General features: G+C 32.9%; 2 protein-coding genes across 2 annotated transcripts in view; one reads left to right on the top strand and one right to left on the bottom strand.

Moving 5' to 3' along the window:
* Window positions 1-1,484: 1,484 nt before the first annotated feature.
* Window positions 1,485-18,247, top strand: LanB2 (laminin subunit gamma-1). Its single transcript, XM_065506234.1, has 12 exons — window positions 1,485-1,861; window positions 9,973-10,106; window positions 10,222-10,349; window positions 10,418-10,722; window positions 10,783-11,092; window positions 13,311-13,722; window positions 13,784-16,372; window positions 16,441-16,574; window positions 16,641-16,843; window positions 16,902-17,072; window positions 17,139-17,268; window positions 17,330-18,247. Exons 1-12 carry the CDS (start codon window positions 1,697-1,699, stop codon window positions 17,539-17,541), a joined length of 4,893 nt encoding a protein of 1,630 aa, XP_065362306.1. The 5' UTR covers window positions 1,485-1,696; the 3' UTR covers window positions 17,542-18,247.
* LOC135955516 (odorant receptor 63a-like) overlaps window positions 17,965-25,325 on the bottom strand; it is a 21,908-nt gene continuing 14,547 nt past the window's right edge. Inside the window, exons 10-11 of the mRNA XM_065505866.1 lie at window positions 19,363-19,518; window positions 17,965-18,345 (exon numbers count right to left, since the gene is read on the bottom strand). Of these exons, the coding sequence (XP_065361938.1) occupies window positions 18,292-18,345; window positions 19,363-19,518 (210 nt within the window). The 3' untranslated portion in view covers window positions 17,965-18,291. The remainder of the gene's footprint in view (window positions 18,346-19,362; window positions 19,519-25,325) is intronic.

The following is a 25,325-nucleotide window of genomic DNA, read 5'->3' as shown; positions in this document are numbered from 1 at the left end:
CATACAAATGTCCTTCCGAAATTGGACTTTATCGGTCATAAACGTTTAATTTATATATGTATCTCCACAAATTGCGCTCCAAATAAGTCTTATATATACAAAATTCGTGTCACCAAATTTGGTTACGATCGGTCCATAATTAGTTATAGCTCCCATATAGACCCGCTTCCGAAAATCACTTTAACGTGCATAAATCGCTTAAAAATGTTGGTATACTCACAAAATTCAACATAGTAAACTTTCATATAGACATAAATTACACGACCTAATTTCATGGTGATCGGAACATAATTGGTCATAGCCCCCATATAAGGCCCACTTCCGAAAATCACTCAAAAACAAAAATTATTGAAATGTTAAAAGAAAAATGCTTTTGCTCTTTTACTTAGTGTATGGTATTATATGGTCGGGCTTGACCGACCATATTTTCTTACTTGTTTTTGTTTAGATAAGCGAATTTTTGGTTTTACAAAAAAAAAATTTCAAGTCAATATTAGATTAGATTAAAAAATATGTCACTTTAAATCTCCGTCCTTCAAAAATATTGCTTGCAAGCTTATGTTGAATTTTTACAACAATCTTCATGGAATAATGCTTTCAATACATTCACCATATACTTTAAAGAAGTAAAGCAAAACTTCCGGCATATATTGAGCTTTGTTCAAATCCCGCATTTTTAAGTTTTTTTATATGATCACAAATTTTTTTTCCAGAATCTTGTAATGAACATGGTGTAAATGAATTGTTTAAAAAAGGCTAAAATTTTTAGACTGTAGATTTTTTTCTAATTAATAAAAACGACTTGGTAGGAACTTTTCATGCTCGTGTTTATCGTGGTTACTTAATGAGCTGCTACCTTTAACTATTTGAGATCAAATTTTTTTCTCTCCAACATATACAATACAGCCACATATAAAAATGACTTCATAAATTCAACAAAACAAAATAAGTAAAAAAAAAGAAATACTGTGCAATATGTGTGTCTAAGAAGTTTTGTTGACTTTTCAATTATTTTATGATCGTTTTTTGTTTATACAAGTTTTTGTTCATTCCAAATGTTTTTGCGGTTAATATTAAGCAAATGAAGAGAAAAAATAGAACAAACAAAATATAAATTCGTACTAAATAAATGAATCAATTGTTGTTGTTAGGGGGCATTTCTATACAAACGATCAAAAACAACATATGGAAACGTCTACAGCTAAAAATACATATATCCAGATCTTACAACCGACATCTAATGAAAAATATACAAAACAAAAAAACTGCAAATATACATACTTTCTCATTGCTGGCAGTTAGCTGGAAATCTAATTGAAAATGAGCCATTAATCTGTCTGCCATGTGTGGAAAGAAACTCCAACAATAAATACAAATTTTGTTGAAATTTTAAGTAGACCATAGATAGATATTTAAGAAAACATGATTAATTTTTTTATTTATTTTCTCTCTTTCTTATAGTAACTTCTTTTTTTCAGTGAAAATGTGTTGAAAAAATTGAAAGAAAAAAACAAGATTTCCTTTTATTTGTTTTAAAAAAAACAACGTTTTCTTGTACCGCAAACTGTTAATAGCAGTAATTAAATACACACTCTCCCTTAAGAAACCCACAGCCAACATTAAATTGTAAATAAGAATAATAACAGATACAAGATACAAATAAAACGAACCACAAAAAAGTACAACGACAACAACAATGAAACGCAGTAAGTGGAGCTTAAGCTCCTCTCAACATTCTATACTCTCATGGTCTCTTATGACAATATTGCTGCTAAATAATGGACCACAATTGTCGTATGGTCATGGTCCCACCACATTTATGCCAGCCTTGGAATGTTACGATAAATATAATAAACCTCAGGTAAGTTAAAAGCCAAAGTAATGAATTAAAATTTAGTTATTTATTAAATATTTACTTTATTTTTATTCACTTAACATTTTTAAATGTGTGCCAACCCAAATGTACACCATTTCTGATGGTAATGAAAATATGAATCAACAGAACTTTGACTGTTAAAACAGTAATTTTAACAATGATCTCAACAAAAATGCTGAGATCAGTCAGTTATGTATCTATGTATATAGATTCCATCCCACTTTGATTACACCATGACCGAAATACGAGATTGAAACTTTTAATCTTCTTAAAAAAAAACAATTTGAAAAAAATTAAATTTTGTTTACATAAAAATATTTAAAATTTTTATTTTAAAGTATAATTTGGTGAACGGTATATAAGATTCGTCACAGCCATCAATATAGCTCTCTTACTTGTTTTATATAAGAATACTAGCTGTCCCGGCAAACGTTGTTCTGCCATAGCTCACACAAAGTTTGAATACTCCCACTATAATAGTTCTCCAGATATGCAATAATAAATTTTTACTTTGTATGGGAGGTGCCATGCCCATTGTTCCTATATAGGTCAATTTTTGAATATTTGAATAATTAGAATATATCGGTTACTCCATTTGTGCAACAGCACTTAATGTTTATTTTCTTCAAAAATTTTATATTTAAACAAATTAAAAAAACACTTAATGAATTACTCAAATTCTTAAATTTTCAAGTGTTTAAATAACTTATATACAGGGCAACCAAAAATATGCAATATCATATTTTTTGCTGTGCGTCGTATAAACATATGAGTTAGTTTTATATCTGTTTCAGATAATTTTAAGAATTTTGGCATCGATTTGTTAGTGCATATTTTTGCATATTTTGCTCTTTACTGCATATTTTAGCATATTTTTGCATATTTAACTCATAACTGCATATTTTTGTTGCATATTTTCTTTTATTTGTCATTATTTTATTTTCCTGATATAATTTTATTGTTTGTATTGTAATTTTTCATTTCTATATTTTACTATTTTGTTGAGGTCCAATGATAATTGGTCTAAGCTACTTAAATACCAAAATGGAGTCCCCATAATCGACTTATCTTCATAGAATTTTCGTTGACTTAAGGGTGCTTAGTTTCCATATGTTTCAATTAAATTAAAAATATACACACACAAATATAAAAATTTAACAAATAGTAAAAATACGTAAAAAATTAAAAGAAAATTCCAATATTGTATGTTATTATGGGCAACTTCATAACACATTTTTTAATACATTTAAAAGAAGGAATTTAAGGCAGCTTGAGACAGTTATGGTTTGGCATTAATAGTTTACCATTAATGTAAAATTGAATAAGTATTCAACAGATGTTTAGAATATTAAGATCCATCGAAAATTTCGCGTTCAAAACCCATTGATATATGTATTTACATAACTTGTAAAAAAAAGTTATTAAGAAATCATTAAAAAACAATATACGTGGATATCGATAGACGATACAATGGATAAGAAAAGAAGAAACATGGGAATTTTGACTCCCAATGATAAAACTTGAATAAAAAGTTTTTTTATATTTTTTTAATTGCAGTCATTCCACTATTGCAAGGCTTTTTTATAATTATATTTAAATTTTAAAAGCCGTATTCAGATATTAATCTAGATATATGACGAATGCTCCAAAATCCATTGCAATTTTTACCATAAAATGACACAGGCTATTCATAGAGTTTTTGAAATATTATTTAAATGGTAAAAAAGTTTTTAAAGCTTCATATAGAATAGAAACATTTCGAGAAATTGATTGGGTACATCCTCAGTAGGGATCCTATAAACATTGGGACACATGGATTGAAAGTAAAATATTATGCCACTAATTACCAAAAAAAGTTTGAAGTATTAGGCAGCTTAAAAGATGAGACAAATCAATTGATTAAGAATGTCTAAGAAACTCGGAAATCTAAAACAAAGGTTTAGTTTAAAAATTTTAAAACTTAAGTAAACATATAGTAATTTATTGCTAAATATAATAAAATGAATTGAATCAAACTATTTTCATGTAGTGCCAAATTCACTAAGATCGAAATTTAATCCTATAATAACCTATTTTAAATTATGAGCTCAATATTTTATTTACTTCATATATATTTTTTTAATGAAATTTTGAAATCAAACAATATCCAACTATTTTTAAGTGTATATTTTTTATATTTTAGTAGAATATTTTTCGTTTTTAAGTGCATATTTTATGCGCATAAAATACTTTTTTTAGAGCATATTTTTGGTTGCCCTGCTTATATATTTTAGTTTGTATAAATAAATTATGCACACGTTGTGTTAATGTATATTGTTTATTTTAATTTATTTAATAATTTGTTGATGTCACTCTTCCATTAAACAAATATTGTTGACATTTCTCAAGAATGTGTGGAGTCTGTTAAAGAATTAATTTATAATAATTGATATGTATCATTCATCATATTAATATTCTTATAGAAATAAATTAGTGTGTTGTTATACATTTGTATCATAGAGGGTTGTTAGGGTTGTTTTTTTTTTGTCTGACATTTCAATTTAAAAATTTGAATACAGTCAGGGTTCAAAACTTTTTGTTACACTATGCAACAAATGAAGCCTTTTGGAAAAACACAAGATTATGACAGTATAGGTTCGACTCTACTACCAACGGGTAGTAAAACCCTATACTCAGTTTGTTCATTTTGGTGACCGATTTTTTTTTATGGGCCCCCAAAGTTTCTGAAAATCAGAGGGGCCTCTAAATAAGGTGTCATCAGTTTTTGGTTAACAGCTAATTTAGACTTTGTGATACGGCTTAACTTTATATGGCAATAATATAGCTAAGAGACCGCCAAATAAATTATGTTAAAATTTGTTTACAAAAAATAGCTTTTTCGTGCACTTTTGTTGAAAAAATATAGGAAGAAAATTTTTTTTTTACTTTTTTTAGAATAACTTACAGGAACTCCTAATTTTTCAATAACAATATTTTGCAAAGTTGTAGCTACGGTAAATCTGAATAACTCTTGTGAACATATCAATGCAATCCGAATATATCTAGGTATTCTAAAAAGCTGTAAAAAATCACTTTGTAGCTTAAAAATTTTAGTTTTTTACTATTTTTTGACTCTAAAACAAACATTTTTTGTTAAAAATGTATGTTCGAGTGTATACTTCTCTATTGTGCTGGAATAACGAAGAATGGACAAATCATTATCGGTATGATCCGGGCGCATCACTTTATCCAATCTTGATCACGCAAGACCGGCTTGATGCAAGATATGAAAAAACATTAAAATTTTTGAAAATGGGCAAGGTTTGTGGAGCTTCTGAAGAGTAAACATAAGCTTTTTATATACGTTTTTGATATTGGTGGAAACCTTATGACTTGGAGATTGACATTTTAGTGAAATGAATAAATTATGTGTTTTTTCGGACGTATTTTACCTTAAAAACTAACTATATTATAAAATGGTGATTTTCCATCAAGAAAAATAAAAACTTTGAATTAATGTAAAATTTGAATAGTTACAGACATCACAATAAAATTTGGAAGTAATATAGATCTAAATGTTCTTAAGTCAATGGCATCACTAATGTTGCTATTCTTTGTTTTCAAACATCGAAATTCCTAAACCGGGAAAAAGTGTTTCATAAACTGAGTTTTTAGAAAATAGCTCACTTTGAAGTTATTGACAGTGTGATATTAAAAGCGTTTTGTATGAATATAAACAATATATAGGGCTATAAAAATATGATGAGTTTTTGTGGATCGGCGCTTTGCGTTTTTAGAATTTTTTACTCAAACCTAAAATTTTGTTTCAAAATTGGCCAAGTTTGCATAGGGCTGGGGGGTACAATGTCCGCTTAAGTTAGTCAAATTTTTCTTTATATGTTTTTGCATTAAGTTCTCTTTCCAGATCATAAAAAAATTTATATAGCCACGAAGAAAATTAGTTTTTTATAAAAGAAAAAATAGGGGGACTTTTTTGGGAAAAAACTTAAAAAACACACGCATACAAAGTTGAATTATATAAAAAGATGCTTCAACTTTGGATGCGTGTAATTTTTTATATGGACGAAATAATTGTTATCAGGTTTGTTTTATTTTCTTTAGAATTTTATCGCAAATTTACGTCATACATAAAAAACAAAATTTATATGGCGGACTCTTAGCTATATTATTTCCATATAAAGTTAAGCCGTATCACAAAGTCTGAATTAGCTGTTAACAAAAAACTGATGATAGAGGCCCCACTGATTTTCAGAAACTTTGGGGGCCCATAAAAAAAAATCGGTCACCAAAATGGACAAAATGAGTATAGGGTTTTACTACTCTTTGGTAGTAGAGTCGAACCTATATAGTCATTATCGTGTGTTTTTTCACTGTTGCACTGTGTTATTCGGTCAGGCCCCTTTATTCTTTCTGTTCGTTTGACATTTCTGTATGTGTTTCAAATTCAAATTTAGAAAAACGTTTTTCGTTATTCTTTACTTCATTATTAAAAATCCTGCCAAATTTATTTGTAAAAGCTGTTGTCACCTGTTCGTATTGTACACTATCTGCAAATACATTCACAGATAATCGTTCAATCACTTAGTTCAGTCAAACACCGCAGAATAAAAATGAACAACTGAACGAAAACACAGACTGATTCATTTATTTGTAATGAACAAAAATGAACAATCAGTAAAAAGAACGATTATGCTCAACTCTAACTGAAATCTTACAAGACCATCACAGGAAACCTGTACCGAATGCAACTGATTCGTTTGAAATAAGGATTGGCCGAAAATCACTCTGAATATGCAGCCAGACATGAAACGTAATATTCAATCATGACAACTCTCGGCCACATATTGCAATGACTATTAAAGAGTATTTAGAATGAAGTGGTTGCGAAGTTTTACCTCACCCGCTTTATAATTCAGACCGTGCCCCGTCTCACTACTATTTGTTTCCATCGACGCAGAATGATCTCTTTGGGATACGCTTCACTTTGGAACAGAGTATCCGATATTGACTGGATTCGTTCTTGGCCTCAAAATATGAGCAGTATTTTCATAATTAATTCAAATTATTTAAAAAATTTACTTTTGACCCAGGAGAGAATTTTACTCCGGTGGTAAAGTTCCCCGATATTAGAAAAATCTCCAGTAAATATTTATGTTAATTTCCTGAAGTTCTCTTAATTTTTGAAATATTTTTTTTTCTGAATTTTTTTTAAATTTGTTGGTAAATAAAAATTTATGACATACAAATTTTTTAGTGAAAAAAAATTTCGGGTTAAAAAATATTTTTCCCTGTTTTGACCCATTGTAGGTCCAATTTACTATTGCCTTATATACTGCGTTGCAAAGGACCTTGAATATCTATCATTAGATATCCATATTGTCTATATTAATGACTTAGTAATCCAAATATAGATACAAAATTGGCCAAAAATTAATATTGCAATCAAGAAATTCTAATTAATATTGATAAATAACTATGTAATTGAAATTCAGAAACGCATATTAATATTGAACCAACTTTTGAAATCGATTTCTTCCGATCGGGATGAAATTTGCACCAAAGTAAGTTCTATTGGATAGTAACTCAGGCACAATTTTCAACAAGATCGGTCGAGAACTCTCTGAGTTAGAGGAGGCCAAAATTATCCATGTAACTTATTACCTAATGTTCTTAGCAAAATGTGTCCCAAATATCTTCAATCTTTCGAAAAAAAAAATATTTAAAAAAAATATAAAAAATTTTTAATATTTTTTTTCCGAAATCAAAAACTTTTCTGACTTTTTTTAAATGGGCCCTTTTTTCTTAAAATAAAGCTTACATATTTTCCTTGAAGACTTATTTGGTCGCTTAGTGCGATTCGAGTGGGATATCTATCAAAATAAATATTTTGTAACTCAAAACAATATGGTCCCTTTTTCAAACATTTTTTTTTGCTCAAAAGAAAGCTTAGGTCCATTCCTTTAAGATAATTTTGGTCCTTTTGGGTACCATACGAATTGAAGCCGAGATAACTAGAACGATTTTGATTTTGCATGTCCGAAAAAAGGGAACATTGGAACTGAATGGCCGAAAAACACCCAGAATATGCTTCCAGACATGAAACAGTAATATTCCATCATGACAACGCTCGGCCACATATTGCAAAACCTGTTAAATAGTATTTAGAAAGAAGTGGTTGGGAAGTTTTTCCTCACCCGCTTTATAGTCCAGACCGTGCCCCATTCGAGTACTATTATTTTCGAGCGATACAAAACTCTCTGGGATACGTTTCACTTTGGAAAAGAGTATCCGATATTGGCTTGATTCGTTCTTGGCCTCTAAATATGGGCAGTTATTTTGCCTCGAAATCCATATGTTGCCAGATAAAAGTTCATAGCTAACAATATTTTGAATAAATTTATATTGTACAAATGTTTCAAGGACCATGCCTATTGAAACTGGATGAAATCGGTCCATTATTTCACCAAGCCCCCATACAAATGTCCTCTCGAAATTGAACTTTATCGGTCATAAATGTTTAATTTATATATGTATCTACACAAATTTCGCTCCAAATAAGTTTCATATATACAAAATTCATGTCACCAAATTTTGTTACGATCGGTCCATAATTAGTCATAGCTCCCATATAGACCCGCTTCCGAAAATCACTTTAACGTGCATAAATCTCCTAAAAATGTTGGTATATACAGTGGTGGCCAGGAATTTAAGACAAAAATTGTTTGCTAAATTCCACGTGATTGTCAATTATTTTTTCAAATATTTCCACAAATATGTATGCATGAGGACTGTTTTAACACACAAGTGTGTTTTATTCGACTGTGTCAATTCATACATATTCACCACGAACACATACAATTTTTCTACAACTTGACCAAAAAATTTTTTTTTTAAATAAACATACTTTCTCACATTTATATCATTATATTTTTATTATTATACAATATTCGGACCAAATTTCGTATTTTTAGTTCCATTAGTTTCGGTCATATCATGTTATTAACAGAGGATGTTCGCTGAGGTGGGTCAACGTATTTCCACATATCTTAGTCCATATATGTTTTACCGATTTTTCAAAACATTTTTCAGAAACTAGAAACATTAATAATAAATTTCATACCCTTAGAGGTCCTCTTATTTTGGCTCTAGCGCACTTAAAATTCAGTTGATGAAAAAAATTCAAGTATTTGTCTTAAATTGGTGGCCACCACTGTACACAAAATTCAACATAAATAACTTTCATTAAGACGTAATTCACACATTGAAATTTTAAAAGAAAAAAGCTTTTCTCTTTTACTTAGTGTAGGGTATTATATGGTCGGGCTTGACCGAACATACTTTCTTGTTTTTTTTTAAAAACATTCTCACCACTTAGGTTTTTGGCAACTGAGTTCGATCTTTGAAAGGAGAGTTTCCGCTCTACGTATATTTCCCTATGGTTTAAATGTAATAGAAATTTATTTTTTTTTCAATATTAATTTAGGTTTCCTCAATATCAAGTTGTATTTTCTCAGCTTGAAATTACATTTACTGAATATTAATTGGATTTCTCAATATAAGATTCGATTTCTCAATTTTAATTCGATTTTTCTCAAACTAATTTCGATTTCACAATATTAATTTGCTATTGTGAATTAAAATTCATATTTTCTTAATATTAATATGGATTACATAATTTCAATTAGATTTTTCTCAATATTAAAATGAGTTTCCCATCTTTAACTTGTATTTGCCCAATATTTGTTTGGATTTCTCAATTTAAACTTATAGTTTAAAAAATCAGGTTTAAATATTTGAATGGTTTAAATGGTAATGAGGTCAGATTTATCCTACAGTAGAACTTAATTTTGTTTTAAAAATTCAAACTTGTTTCTATTTGATTACTAACAGCTAATCTGTTTAAAACATATAGATATTTAGATACATACATGCATATGAGTACCATATAATTATTTAAATATACAATTATTTCTCCATTTGATTTTCAAAATCAATGCATCCAGCTAATTTGGAAATAAATATTTAATTTCGTATGTTTATAGCAATGATGATCTAATCATGTTAATGATTTTTATTTTGCACTTACTTATTTATAGAAATGTATGCCGGAATTCATAAATGCTGCTTACCAATTGCAAATCGAAGCGACAAATACTTGCGGCGAGCAGGGAGAAAATCACTTTTGTGTTCAAACAATGAATTCCAACTACAAGAACTGCGAATTTTGCAGGTAAATATACAAAATAATTGTGATATAAAGATTAAAAAGATAAATACAATTTGCCATCTCCCACAAACGACTGAATAACTTGATAATTTGTTTAATTTTTTAACACAATAAATAGATGGGAAGATCACAATCCATCATATTTAACAGATTTGCATGATCCACAAAATCCATCATGGTGGCAATCGGAGACCATGTATGAAGGCATACAACATCCCAATCATGTGAATTTAACACTGCATTTACGTAAGTTTAACCAAGAGAAGAATGAATTAATTAAATATTTTTTAACTTTTAAAAAATTAAAATTTCAGGCAAATCTTTTGATATTACTTACGTGCGTCTATTGTACCGTTCTCCCAGGCCAGAGTCGTTTGCCATTTACAAACGTACTTGTGAGACCTGTCCCTGGATACCCTATCAATATTACAGTGCCACTTGTAGAGATACTTACGCCTTACCCGACTCCAGAGCCATACGCAAGGGTGAGGGTGAAGCCCATGCTTTGTGTACCAGTGAGTACAGTGACATTTCACCCTTGAGAGACGGTGAAATTGCCTTCTCCACATTGGAAGGTCGTCCTAGTGGTATTAATTTTGAACGCAGTACTGAACTGCAGGTATGTTTAATGAAGATATTTAAATTTGTTTCTTAAATTTAACTTGAATTTATTCCTCAGGAATGGGTAACTGCTACTGATATTCGTATTACTCTTGATCGTCTTAATACTTTCGGTGATGAACTGTTCGGTGATGCTCAAGTCTTGAGATCATATTTTTATGCCATTTCTGATATTGCTGTTGGTGCCCGCTGCAAGTGTAATGGCCACGCTAGTAAATGTGTGCCCAGTACTGGCATGAATGGTGAACGCAGACTGGTCTGTGAATGTCGTCACAATACGGATGGTCCAGATTGTGACAAATGTCTGCCATTGTACAATGACGTCAAATGGAAAAGGGCAACTTCTACGGAAGTCAACGAATGCAAAGGTAAGTTGTTGCTGCTACTCTACTCTACTCTAGTGATTGTTGTCTGCTGTTGTTATTTGTTGTTTGGCCTTAAATGGTTAGAACCAGAATTACGTTTTCTTTAGTGTTTTCATTGCTGGAAGAGATATTAGATGCCGTTAGTAAGTATTAGAAACTTATGGTATGTGAAAGTTTAGTTGGCTATAAATCAGTTAGTTTTGTTGAAATTTTCCTGGTGTTAAGAATGAAACTGTTTTGTTTGTTAATACTGTCGTGCAGTTGGCTGGTATCTAGTAACTGGGAATATTCTTTGGAAACCAATATAATAAATCATCAACCCGTTATGTGGTATTTGGTGAATAGTAAGTTGAAGTGATTGTGCAAGATTTAGTTAAATTCAAAAGATTATCTTAAACTTACTCGATTTGGGTTTGGAAATATTAAAACAAAATATAAGTTGTAATAAAAACATATACAAGATGAATGAATGTCTAGGTAAAATCATACAAATGATTCATATGAAAAATTTCCAACAGTTTTTTAAAATTTTAAAGATTGTTATAAATATTTTTCAAAATTATGACCCGACAGACGTTGTCCTGTCCGCAATGACTGCCCTTGAGATTTGTTAATTGTAATTGCGAATGCAAGCCATACCAACTGTAAGCATTTAAAATCGGAGCCATTGGGATCGGTGGTATCAAAACGTTTTCTCCTTTGTACTTTCCTTTAAGTATTGTGATATTATTCATCAGGTTTTTTACCACAATTCGGGTGATATTGGTTTTTGTTACGACACATTATGATTACACTGTGCAAGAACCAAAATCGGAATGGGATGAAACCAAACAAAACCCTCAAGGCTTTTTTTTAAGTTATTGATTTTGGAACGCTGGCTAACAAGACAAAATAATTAAAAATTTGATAAAACAATGCCTATTTATTTTTATTATCCCGGAATATTGTGATATTTTACTATTTTTGGGGTCGGGGAATCCATTTTTGATATTTATTTATGGCAAAATTTTTAAATTTCAATTTTCAAATGTCTATGACTTGAAAATTTTAAGAGATAAATAGCACACACACAGCATGACGGGCGCTTTCCAAAAATGTAAAAATCTTTGAAATCGGATGGGAAACAAATAAATGTTAACGTGTTTAAAAATTTTACATGTCGAAGGTACCCTACTTTGAGCCCCCATAGCGCCGCCGCTGGAGCATTTGTAGGGTCCATTTTAATAACTTAAACTCGAATATGCCCATGTCAAATTTCATTCTGATCGGAGCCGTTTTCTTGTTAAACACAGGGCGAGTATTAGTAAATCGTTCTCTGTGTCTGTACTTTTAATGTATTCAGTTTAAACATTACCTAAGTCATCCTGTTAAAAACTGAATGACTACTAGAATTTTTAATTTCTTTTCGATGCGAAAACTTCTCACAAGTTACAGTAACGGGGTACAGGTAGCGTTCGAATTGATACTCTGCTGTCAAAGACATATCTTAGTTGTCAAAAACCAAAGATATGAGAATGTATTAGTAAAAAAAACTATTTGAAAACGCAAACAACAATCGCACAAAACCGTTTGTAACATATCAAAATTTTGAGCGTAGAAATAAGAAATATATAGTATATCCTGGGTGATCTATATATGTATGTCCGTCCGCCTGACAAATTCTTTCTGTTAATAAGGTTTGTTTGTATTAAAAATGTGCAAAATCGGCCCACGATTTCACCTAGCCTCCATACAAATGTCCTCTCGAAATGGTGTTTGAGTAGTCATAAATACATATGTTAATTATGCGGCAATCCTGAGAAAATTTTGTTCTGAGTTCTATGAAAAAAGTATGGCAATATTTGTTCCTATACAAGGTCATACAAGGTCACCCGCAGAAAATTATTAATATCGACATAAACAAGTTTTATTCGAATCTAGATCTTTCTAAAAACTTTTGTGAGGATCGGTCCATAATTGACCCTACCCCCCATATAACCCCTATATTAGAAACATTTTTTTTTCTAGTTTCCGCTCTATGTGTATTTCTCTATGTTTCAACTGTTTGATTGTTTTAAAGTTTAGTTCCAATTTTTAGAACTCCAAACTGACTACATATGGTAATCTTGAATGGGATTTACGTTGAAAACGTAAAATCTGTATTCAACGATAACTGAAAAAATAATATCTAATTTTATTGTTAAGAACTTTGTAATTCATGACTGCCTTCCTTTTTTCACAGCCTGTAATTGTAACGGTTATGCCGACAAATGTTTCTTCGATGCTCATCTCTACAATATGACCGGTCATGGTGGTCACTGTTTGGATTGTCGTGACAATCGTGATGGTCCCAATTGTGAACGTTGTAAGGAGAATTTCTATATGCGCGAAGACAGTTATTGTATCCATTGTGGTTGTGATCCTGTGGGTTCACGATCTTTGCAGTGCAATAGCCAGGGCAAGTGTCAATGTAAACCTGGTGTTACTGGTGACAAGTGTGATCGTTGTGAAGCTAATTACTATCAGTTTGGTCCACATGGTTGTCAACCTTGTGGTTGTGATCCTCGTGGCTCATTTGGTAATATGCCATCTTGTGATGCCGAGACTGGTATTTGTCATTGCAAAGACAATGTGGAGGGAAAACGTTGTAATGAGTAAGTTCTTTGTATTTGCACAAAATATTGCTAAGAATTCAATATATTATTTTGTTTGCAGATGTAAACCTGGCTTCTTTAATCTAGATATGACAAATCGTTTTGGTTGTACACCCTGTTTCTGTTATGGCCACACCTCCGAGTGTCAAACAGCTCCTGGTTATTCCGTAGTTTCAACAACTTCCAATTTCAATAAGCACAAAGAACGCTGGAGTGCTGTGGATTTGTACACACAAGATATCGACATCAAGTATAACCAATATAGTCATAGTATTGGCACTACGGCCCATGGCAATGAGTATGTGTACTTCCAAGCTCCCGAACGTTTCTTGGGTGATCAAAGAGCTTCTTATAATCGTGATTTGAAGTTCAAATTACAATTGGTGGGTCAGATTGCACCCAGCACTAGTGCCAGTGATATTATTCTGGAAGGTGCTGGCACTAAAATTTCATTGCCCATATTTGCCCAAGGCAATGGTATGCCCGATAATGATGTTAAGGAATATACCTTCCGCCTGCATGAACATCGTGACTACCAATGGCAACCTAGTCAATCGGCCAGAGGTTTCCTTTCTATACTCTCCAATCTGACGGCCATTAAGATTCGTGGTACTTACTCTAAACAAGGAGAGGCCATTTTGGATGATGTGGAATTGCAAACGGCCCACAGAGGTGCTGCTGGTCATCCTGCTACCTGGATTGAGCAATGTACTTGTCCCGAAGGTTACTTGGGTCAATTCTGTGAGTCTTGTGCTCCTGGTTATCGCCACAGTCCGGCCAGAGGTGGTCCATTTATGCCCTGCATTCCTTGTGATTGCAACGGTCATGCTGAAATTTGTGATTCCGAAACTGGTCGTTGTATTTGTCAACACAATACCACCGGCGATAATTGTGACCAGTGTGCCAAGGGCTATTATGGCAATGCTTTGGGTAGTACTCCCTATGACTGCAAACGTTGCCCCTGTCCCAATGATGGTGCCTGTATGCAAATCAATGGCGATACTGTCATCTGTACCGAGTGTCCTGTGGGTTACTTCGGAGCCCGTTGTGAACAATGTTCAGATGGCTTTTATGGCGATCCAACCGGTTTATATGGCGAAGTACAAACCTGCAAGTCTTGCGATTGTAACGGCAATGTAGATCCTAATGCTGTGGGTAATTGCAACCGCACGTCCGGTGAATGTCTCAAGTGTATTCACAATACAGCTGGCAAATATTGTGATGAATGTCTGCCAGGACATTTCGGTGATCCTCTGGCTTTACCTCATGGCCAATGCGATCGTTGCAGTTGTTATCCTCCTGGTACCGAACAAAACAATGATGGTATTTCACAGTGTGACCAAGTCACTGGCCAGTGTCATTGTAAACCAAGTGTTATTGGCCGTGATTGTGGGGAATGTCAACCAGGCTATTTCAATATTATGTCTGGTAATGGTTGTGAAAACTGTATGTGTGATCCTATTGGATCGTATAATTCCACCTGCGACCGTTCGACTGGCCAATGTTTCTGTAAACCTGGTGTTGTGGGCTTGCACTGTGATCAATGTGATGTGTATCATTATGGCTTCTCCTCCGAAGGCTGCAAAACTTGTGAATGTGATGAGAGTGGTTCAAAGGGCTTCCAGTGCGACCAAAATGGTCAGTGTCCCTGTAATGACAATGTGGAAGGCAGACGTTGTGATCGTTGCAAGGAGAACAAATACGATCGTCATTTGGGCTGTATCGATTGTCCCGATTGCTACAATCTTGTGCAAGATGCCGCTAATGAGCACAGAGCTAAATTGAAGAACTTAAGCTCAACTTTGGATGAAATTGCTCGCACTCCTGTAACCAACGATGGCGAATTTGAGGCTAAGTTGAAGACGGTACAAGAGAAGGTTGATATTTTGTTGAACGATGCCAAATATGGAGCTGGTGATAGTGGCAAAACGTATGTCGAAGTATTAAATGAGCTGCACAAACGTTTGGAAAGCATTAATAGACATTTAGATGGCGCTGATACTTTGCAAGACTCCGCCAACGATGAGATTGAAAAGGCTAAACATAATCATACTATTGCTCAAGATATAATACAGGCGGCCAAAACGGATCTGAAAAACGCTTTGGACTTGCTGCACGATGAAGGTGAGCAGGCTTTGGCTAAGGCTCAAAATAAATCAGTTGAATTCGGTGTGCAGTCTGATCAAATTTCGGATATCTCACGCGAAGCCAGAGCTTTGGCTGACCGCTTGGAATCGGAAGCCCAATTTGATTTGAAAAATGCCAAGGATGCTAATGATGCGGTAGAAAAGGCTTATGAATTGGCCAAGAGTGCCATTAATTTGCAACAGAAGGTTAGCGATGAATTGAGAACAGAGGTACGTTTGGAATTGGAGACGGTTAAACAAGGTTTGGGTACTGCCACCCAAACTACCAAGGAAGCTTTGCGCAAGGCCAATGAGGTTTATGATGCGGCCTTGAGTTTATTGAATGATGTTTCTGGTTTGACTGTACCCGAAATCGATATTAAGAAATTCAAGGAAGAAGCTTCGCTGGCCAACAAACAAGCCGATGAGCTGTTGCAACAAGTCAATGATATTTCCAATAGTAATGGTGAACTTTTCGGAGACTTTGAAGAAGAAATTAGTTTGGCTGATATAATGTTAGAAAGGTAAAAGTTCTTTTCTGCTTAATGAAGTAACACATAACAATTACTAATGATTTTATATGAATTTCCAGAGCTAACCAACAAAAATTGGATGATATTGATTTGTTGAAGAGAGCTCAAGATGCTTTCGACAAGGCTACTAAGGCCGTAGAACAAGGTGACAATACCTTGAAGGAGGCTAATAACACCTATCACACTTTGGCTGGTAAGTTAAAGCTTTGAAATTTTAAGGAAATCTCAGATATTTTATACTTTTCTTAATGTGCAAAAGGTTTCCAATCGGATGTGCAAAGATCTTCCGAAAAAGCAGATTTGGCTTTACAAACAGTGCCCAGTATAGAGCAAGAAATTGAAAAGGCAGAGAATTTAATTAGACAAGCCGAGGAAGCTTTGGATGGAGCCAATAAAAATGCCAAAGAAGCCAAAATGAATGCCCAGGAAGCACAACAAAAGTATGCCGAACAAGCATCAAAGGTAAAATGATTTCATAAAGCAAATTAATTAGAATAACTTTAAATAAATATTTAAATAGGATGCCGAATTTATACGCAAACGTGCCAATGAGACAAAAGTCAGTGCTCGCAAATTAAGAGACGAAGCCGATCAATTAAACCATCGTGTTAAAGTCACTGAAATCGATATTGGTAAACTGGAGGAATCCTCCAGTAAAGACGACAATTTGGTAGATGATGCCAAACGAAAGGTTTGTAGATTTTCCCATATATTTGGAAATTTAGATTCAATTACAAAAAATTTGTTTAACTTTTAGGTGGGTCAAGCCAAGGCCGATACCGAAGAAGCTAAAAAACAAATCGATAAAGCTGTCAATGAGCTTGATGATATTAAGGAAGAATTAATTAATCTTAAAGACATTAACACAGCCGATTTGGATAAACTGGGTAAGTTAGAAACAAGAAGAGCTATTAAAAAAATTTGATTTAATTTTGGTTTTCCTTGCAGAAAAACGTTTGGATGCAGTTGAATTGGATGTGAGTCGTGCCAATTTAACTGGTCGCATTGAGAAATTCCGCGAAATGCGCAATATCCAAAAGAAAACTGTAGAAAAATACGAAAAAGAACTAATAGATCTGCAACAGGAAGTTCTTAATGTTCGTCTAATATCGGAAGCTTTGCCTGCCAACTGTTTCTCCAGAAGTAGACTGGAACCCTAAAAGGTGTAATGGCCATATCACAGACTACTACCAATTACCACCTATAAAATTAAAAAAACAAACTGAAACATCAGCAGAAATATCGAATGCAATTGTGAAAAAGCCAGAACAAACATTTTATTTTTAGGTTAAACAAACACAAAACAAACAAACAAACAAACAAATAACAAAATATAATAATTCGTATTTAGTTAAAATCATTATTAAGCTTTATTAAGAAATAGTAACTAGAAAGAGAAGAATAACAACAAAGTGCCTTAAGATAAGGAATCTGTATATCCTTGCAACAACTCTAAACTAACTAACTGCCTTTTCCTGTTTTAAATGTAATCGTCATATATTCATTGTATGTATTAATTAATTAATTAAAGTGACATGTGAAACGATACTTTCTATTCGAATAATAATTAAATTAAATTTAAGTTTACTTTCATGCATTTTCTACTTTATTTTTTGTTAATTAAATACACTACAATTCTAAATCTACAACACATTATTTCGAACTCGATATACATAAATACTTAGTTTCACCTGAACAATGTGTCATTTATTTTTTTGTAATGTACGTTTATGTGCCAATATTTAAATTTAAATAATTCGAAAATTTCCTGAACATTTTGCAAATTATGTAATTTTAAAAGGAAATTTCTCGTTTAAGTATGATAAAAGATTTTTTTAAAATAAATTTTTTGATGTATTTTTGAAATTTGTTCTGTATTCATTTAAAACTTTAGGTAGGCCATTTTTTTATTAGGTGTTGAATTCACGCAGCAACAGGCAATACGAAAAACTGGAACGCAATATCTAAAATAAGAATATAAATAAGTAAGATGTAAGAAAGCTATATTCGTCTGTGCCGAAGCTTATATACCCTTCACCAAAGTGTACTATAAGATAAAGATTGAAAATATTTTTTTCCCGATTTTGACCCATTGTAGGTCCGAATTACTATGCCGTTATATACGTCGTTGAAAAGCTCTTTGAAATACCTATAATTAGATATCCGTATCTATATCTATATTATTGACTTATTAATCCAGATATAGATCAAAAATGCTTTTTGTTATATCTCAGCCATTTGAGGACCGATTTTCTCGATTTTTCATAGCAAACGGAGCGGAACTATATCGGATATATTGATGTACGTAAGTATCAATAACAATCTAGAATATATGTGGGACATTGCATGTCAAGTGAACCAACTTTTAAAATCGATGTCATCCGATTTTTCAAAAAGATCGGTCGAGAACTCTCTGAGTTAGAGGGGGTCAAAGTTTATCCATGTAACTTATTACCTATTTTTCTTAGCAAAATGTGTCCCAAATAGTTTAGATAGCTTTTTCTTCAATCTTTCAAAAAAAATATTTAAAAAAAAAATAAAAAATTTTTAATATTTTTTTTCCGAAATCAAAAACTTTTTTGACTTTTTTTTTAAATGGGCCCTTTTTTCTTAAAATAAAGCTTATATATTTTCCTTGAACACCTATTTGGTCGCTTAGTGTGTTGGGAGTGGGATATCTATCAAAATAAATATTTTGTAACTCAAGACATACAATTTTTTACCTTTTTTTTTGAAAAAAAGTTCCGATCTTGTTGAAAAATTGTGTCTGAGTTACTATCCAATAGAACTAACCTTGGTGCAAATTTCATCCCGATCGGAAGACATCGATTTCAAAAGTTGGTTCACTTGACATGAAATGCCCCATGTATACTTTATGGGGTAGCAAATACAAAATGTAGAAATTACCAACGGAATTACCATGGTGAAGAGTATAATAAATACAAAAATGTTTGTTCTGTTTTGCCCTTCTTTGAACTTACCCCCAAGAGAGTGACCAGAGACATTGTGGTGAAGCCCCCCACTTGCATGGCAATTGTACGATTGGTTCTCATTAACATCATGCGTGTAATGAATTTAAATTCAGCATTTTCTTCATACCATTTACTGTTGTATAGAGCTACAGGCAGTCGTTCACTCTGTAATAAGGAAGATGATTTTAAGTGATCATGATCAATGGTCTAAAGATGCGATCACATTGGTTAAGTATTTTACAGTTATATGAAATTTAATTCATTTAATAACAATATATAAATAATAAAATTAATAAATCTATACAAATTATTACATTAGAAACCAATAAGCATTTTTACTGGAATTCAAGTTGAATGCAAGTGTAATTCAAGCCTTGAATTATAGTCAAGCAATTGAATTTCACTTGTATTACACTTTATTTCAATAGCATTCTCAATGTGTTTTTTGTTTGAAAAATAATTAATTTTTCAAATATTTTTCAAGTTTAAAACATAATTACATTTGCTCGAATTTTTGGGGCTATTGGGAAATGACAACTTATTTTTATCACTTGTATTGCAAATTTATGCAATGGTGTATTTCTGCATAATTTCCCAGCAGTTCTACGGGACAGTCCCGAACTAGTTATTTCAATAGCTACGTGACTATTTATTTTAACACGTGCATGTCCTAAGCAGGGTGTCAATTAACCATTTTTGATTACATTGATACTGTCCGATAGCTGGTCCAAAGTAGTCAACGCATTGGATTCACATACTGGTTACATAGCGCCAGTTACATTACTAGCTATATTACTTGGTCAGCTACGTAACTAGTTATTTTAATATGTACGGCTGCTAATTGACCTCAAATAGTCAGCTAAAATGGCATATCATAGACATTCCAATAAACGATTACTTGTAAACAAATCATCCGTCGACAACTCTCCAATCGATTGCTTTTGGTGTGTAAAATAACTACTTTCTAAAGTGCAGTACAAAATAAACGTTTAAAGAGACTTCCCTATAGGGTACTAAGAGACACTAAAGTGACTATTGACTTCACGCTATTGTAAATGGGCTCTCAGTATATTTAGGCAAAAATTAAATCAATTGTATGAAAACTATATCAACACAATTTGTAAAAACCAGTTTGTACGAATAACTCACAAAACGTTCACTCTAGATTACTTAGAGACACTTAAGTGACAATTGTCTTCAAGCTAGATTACCTGGAATGTATAAAGTAACCAATTGTTTTCTCTCTGCACTACAAAGAGCACATACATACGTAGCAAATGACCAAAATATGTAAATTGGAGTCGGCCAAGTGATCAGACATTAGTGACAATTACTGTCTACAAGGGATACATTGAGTACTTGCTTAACTGCTGGGTTTTTAGTATAGAGTAAAAATGCAATGCATATAAAATGATGCAAGACCATTTACACAAGATTGTGAATTAGGCTATTATATATTATCTTTTCTATATTATATTATCTTTTCTAAATCATTAATTTTCAATTGTTATTTCGGTCAAAAAAGTATTTAAAACGTTTCAAACAATACCAATATGAACTTTCAAAAAAAAAAAATATAAACGATCTGAATGTTTATCGTCATACTGTTTCCAAAACCATTAAACAGTATTAGGAAGATTTGAATATTGGAAAGAAATTTGGATCAGGAAGAAAAGAAGGTGTAACAGATATTGGTAAGGCAAAAGAAGTCGAAAAACTCTTTCGAAGACCACCAAACACTTCTATCAGAAAAGCAGCTCGTAAAGTCAAATGCTATGCTTCTTTTGTGCGCAGAGCCAAAACTAAGTCCCCTTTTACAATGCAGAAATTGATAGGCAGACATTTTTCTCATTCTCTTTTGAACTAACCTAAACCTGTGTAATACACACTCTACCTCTTCAACCCCTCGCCCACAAACTTCGTCTGTCTGCCTTTCAATTTCTGCTTTGTAAAAGGGGACTAATGCTGGGTTGAAGTCGTAATCGCAATGCGGTAAAGAACTTAGAAGCAAAAGAACGAGTGAGGTAAAATTTCATAAAAAAAATACACCTGTTGTGTGATGGATAATAAAATTTATCTTTTCACAACATCCGGGTCAAGATTTTTATGTGGCTGATGGACAATCCTCCCATTGCAAAGATGTGGTTAGTTTATGTTTGGTAATATTATGATTACCGATCCGACTTTCAGTTGATTATTTCCAGCAAATGCAATATCATACTGAGAGCGTATCGTTGCCAAAATCAACACGATCAGATATGTTTTCCAGTTCTACCGGAAGCATCCAAAAAAAATCCCTCCAGTTCCATCTTTCACAACTTTCATAAGAATATCGTACGCATTTTTTTTCGATTCAACAGTGGAACGTTTGTTGCATCACACTTTTTATTTTTTTGGATTTTATTTTTATTTACTGGATCTTTCTTATTAGAGAAAATAACAATAAGTATTAAAATCTTAAATTAACTAATAACTTCTGGGTCTATTGTCATTGCAACAGAAAATCCATTTTTCGTTGCGTAAAGTGTTCATCTTTCATGCTGTTCTGCGAGGGCCAATGTGTCTACCCGCTTGAGTCGAGTATGTCCATTATAATATCGTAGATCCTGTGCAAGAGGATTTGGATGAGTTGCCAGTTTTCGTACATATCTGGAGCATAAGGTTTTTATTTCGTCGCGAACAAATGGAATGTTAAGGTCCTTATGAATATTCGCGTTACTAATATACCACGGGTCACCAGTAATTAGTCGCAATGTTTTATTTTATTGTCTTTGTAATTTTTCTTTATTAGAAGCAGAAGCTGTTCCCCATAGTTGGATACCATAGGTTCATATTGGCTTAATAATAGCTTTGTAGAGTAGAACCTTGTAGTTTAGGTTAAGAGCAGAATGGGAACAAAGGAGCCACTGGAGTTGTAATGTTTTAAGTTTAATGTTTACGCTTATAAACGCTGTATCGTCTGCAAAAGTTGACGTATGTATCAGGTTATTTGTGGGCATATCTGAAGTATAAACTATATACATGAGAGGACCAAGTATACTGCCTTGCGGAACTCCTGCTGCGATTTGTCTTGATTCTGAGGTGTGGTCTTTATACTTTACTACAAATAAACGATCTAATAAATAATTCCGCAGTAACTTGTGGGTATTTTGGGGTAATAAGGAGCCTATTTTATATAAAAGCCCGTCATGCCAGACTTTGTCAAAGGCTTGAGAAATGTCTATGAAGAGTGATGAGCAATAGTGTTTGTCCTCCAAAGCCTTTCTAATAAGAGTAACTATGCGATGAACCTGTTCTATGGTGCCATGAACCTTACGGAATCCAAACTGATGAACGGGAATGATGTGGTGGTCGTTTAGATATGGGGTCAATGCGTTTAAATATTGAAAGTAGGCTTATCGGGCGATAAGATGACACTTGACAAACGTCCTTACCTGGCTTAGGAATCATAATTATTTCTGATATTTTCCATGATTTAGGGTAGAAACCAGTTCGCAAGATGGAATTGAAAATTAATAAAACTATTTTAAGTGCAGATGTTGGTAGCTCGCGAATCATGTTTCCTGAAATTTTGTCCATGCCAGGGGCTTTATTTGTTTTCAGTTTTTTGATCGCTGATGTTAAGGACGAGAATCGAATTTTCATTGGGGAAACTACAAGGTCTTCAATAGCTGGTAAAGTAATGACTGAGCTAGAAATATTAGGCGTAAACACTCTTTCGAGGTGATCGGCAAAAACTCCGGCTTCATCTTTATGGGACCATCGATATAACGAATAGCAGATTCGTGTATAGTTGGATTTTTAAGTTTTTTGGTGGCTATAATCCGTGGATTTTGTTGTGGCCTTCCAAATATGCCTTTAGCTGTTTGTCCTAGCTTTAAATAGTTGTTTGCCCTTAGGAGTTTTGAGTCGTGAGCCCCAGAACGTGTGCTTTGCGTTGTAATCTCCTGCCGCTATAAATTTGTTGCCTAGAGTTTTGTAAAACGTTATGAATTGATCATCTGTTATTTTGTGTCTTGGGGGACAGTATAGAGAAGGTATGGTGATGTTTGTGGCCGATCCCGGTGTTTTCGGGATTTTCGAAATCCCGAAGCCCGGGATTTTTTAATTTTAAATCCCGGGGTTTTCGGGATTTTCCAAATCCCGTTTTTCATAAATAAATAGGGGAAATTGTCATTTTTGTGTGGCTTTTTCATTCATTTTGACATTCTACATGCCCGAATATCGCAAAGTGATGTTCAGCAAAGTTGATAAGCTCAACTCCTGCTACAATATAGTTAATAAAGGAAAACGGTATTTTTGGTTTTCCTTGAGTGGGGCTCTAGAAAATCAATTCTTCAACTTTTTTTGTAAGTTATCTAACAAAACTCAATTTAAATCCTCTTCAAATGAAATTGAAATTGATATTTCGATTGCTAAAAGGCTAAAAGATATTATTAATAAATGTAAAAACCCCAAATAACAATAACGAAACCAAATTATAATGTAGATTTTCAACTTGCAAAAGAAATACATCATTTTATTTCTGAAGGAACAAGAGGAAAATACTTGCAGATTTGTTATAAGTATTTGCAAACGGGTTTGCCAATGTGAAAGATGTTTTTCGGCAGCAGCATATGTCCAAAAAAAAGAAAATTCGTTCCAGATGCAATAGTATTCTTAAGAAGCTATTTAAAATAAACACTTTTTTATACTAAAGTACGGTTTTTCACCAGTATGTCGATTTTTTTCACGAAAAATCGTATAGCAGAAACGCATTCTACAGAAAATTTTAAGAAGAAACCAGAGGTCTAAAATCAAATCCTATCGCATTTCGTCTTTTATCCAATGATATTTCAGTATATATATTTTTATACCCTTCAGCTTCGTGAGAAGGGTATATATAAGTTTGTCATTCCGTTTGTAATTTCTACATTTTTCATTTCCGACCCTATAAAGTATATATATTCTGGATCCTTATAGATAGCGGAGTCGATTAAGCCATGTCCGTCTGTCTGTCTGTCTGTCTGTCTGTCTGTCTGTCTGTCTGTCTGTCTGTCTGTCTGTCTGTCTGTCTGTCTGTCTGTCTGTCTGTCTGTCTGTCTGTCTGTCTGTCTGTCTGTCTGTCTGTCTGTCTGTCTGTCTGTCTGTCTGTCTGTCTGTCTGTCTGTCTGTCTGTCTGTCTGTCTGTCTGTCTGTCTGTCTGTCTGTCTGTCTGTCTGTCTGTCTGTCTGTCTGTCTGTCTGTCTGTCTGTCTGTCCGTCTGTCTGTCTGTTGAAATCAATTTTCTGAAGGCCCCAGATATCTCCGGGATCCAAATCTTCAACAATTCTGTCAGACATACTTTCGAGAATTTTGCTATTTAAAATCAGCAAAATCCGTCCTTAAATAACGGAGATATGAGCAAAAATCCGAGACAACCTCTGAAAATTTCATCAAAAAACACAATGTATTGCATGCTTTGACAAAAAACAACAAAACGTATGGTTGGATGTGCAAGCTATGCGTATTTTGTTTTTTTTTTTGTGTTTTGTTTCTTTTGGCGTTGTTGTTGTTTTTTATACAACTAAACGTTTGTTTGGTTGTGTGTTGGTTTTTTTGACAAAAAATCAACAAATCGTATGTTTGAATGTGCATGCTTTGCGTATTTTGTTTTTCTTTTGTGTTTTGTTTCTTTTGGCGTTGTTGTTGTTTTTTATACAATTAAACGTATGTTTGGATGTGTGTTGGTTTCATTGCCTTGCGTATTTTGTTTTTGTTTTTTCTTTTGGTGTTCTGTTTCGTTTGGCGTTGTTGTTGTTTTTTGTGTTCTTGATAAATTTAGGATGCTGTACGCTGAAAGTGGGCAATGTACATACATACCTACATATATACTAATTATAAAAAATAATAATGCATCCACAACAAAGGTGAAGGGTATATAAGATTCGGCATAGCCGAATATAGCACTCTTACTTGTTTTTAATAGTTTTTTTATTGGATAAAAGACGAAA

Source organism: Calliphora vicina, chromosome 3 (assembly GCF_958450345.1).
Source record: "Calliphora vicina chromosome 3, idCalVici1.1, whole genome shotgun sequence".
Classification (NCBI taxonomy): Eukaryota; Metazoa; Arthropoda; class Insecta; order Diptera; family Calliphoridae; genus Calliphora; species Calliphora vicina.
The sequence above is the reverse complement of the archived record's forward strand: the minus strand, read 5'-3'. Positions and strand labels throughout refer to the sequence as shown.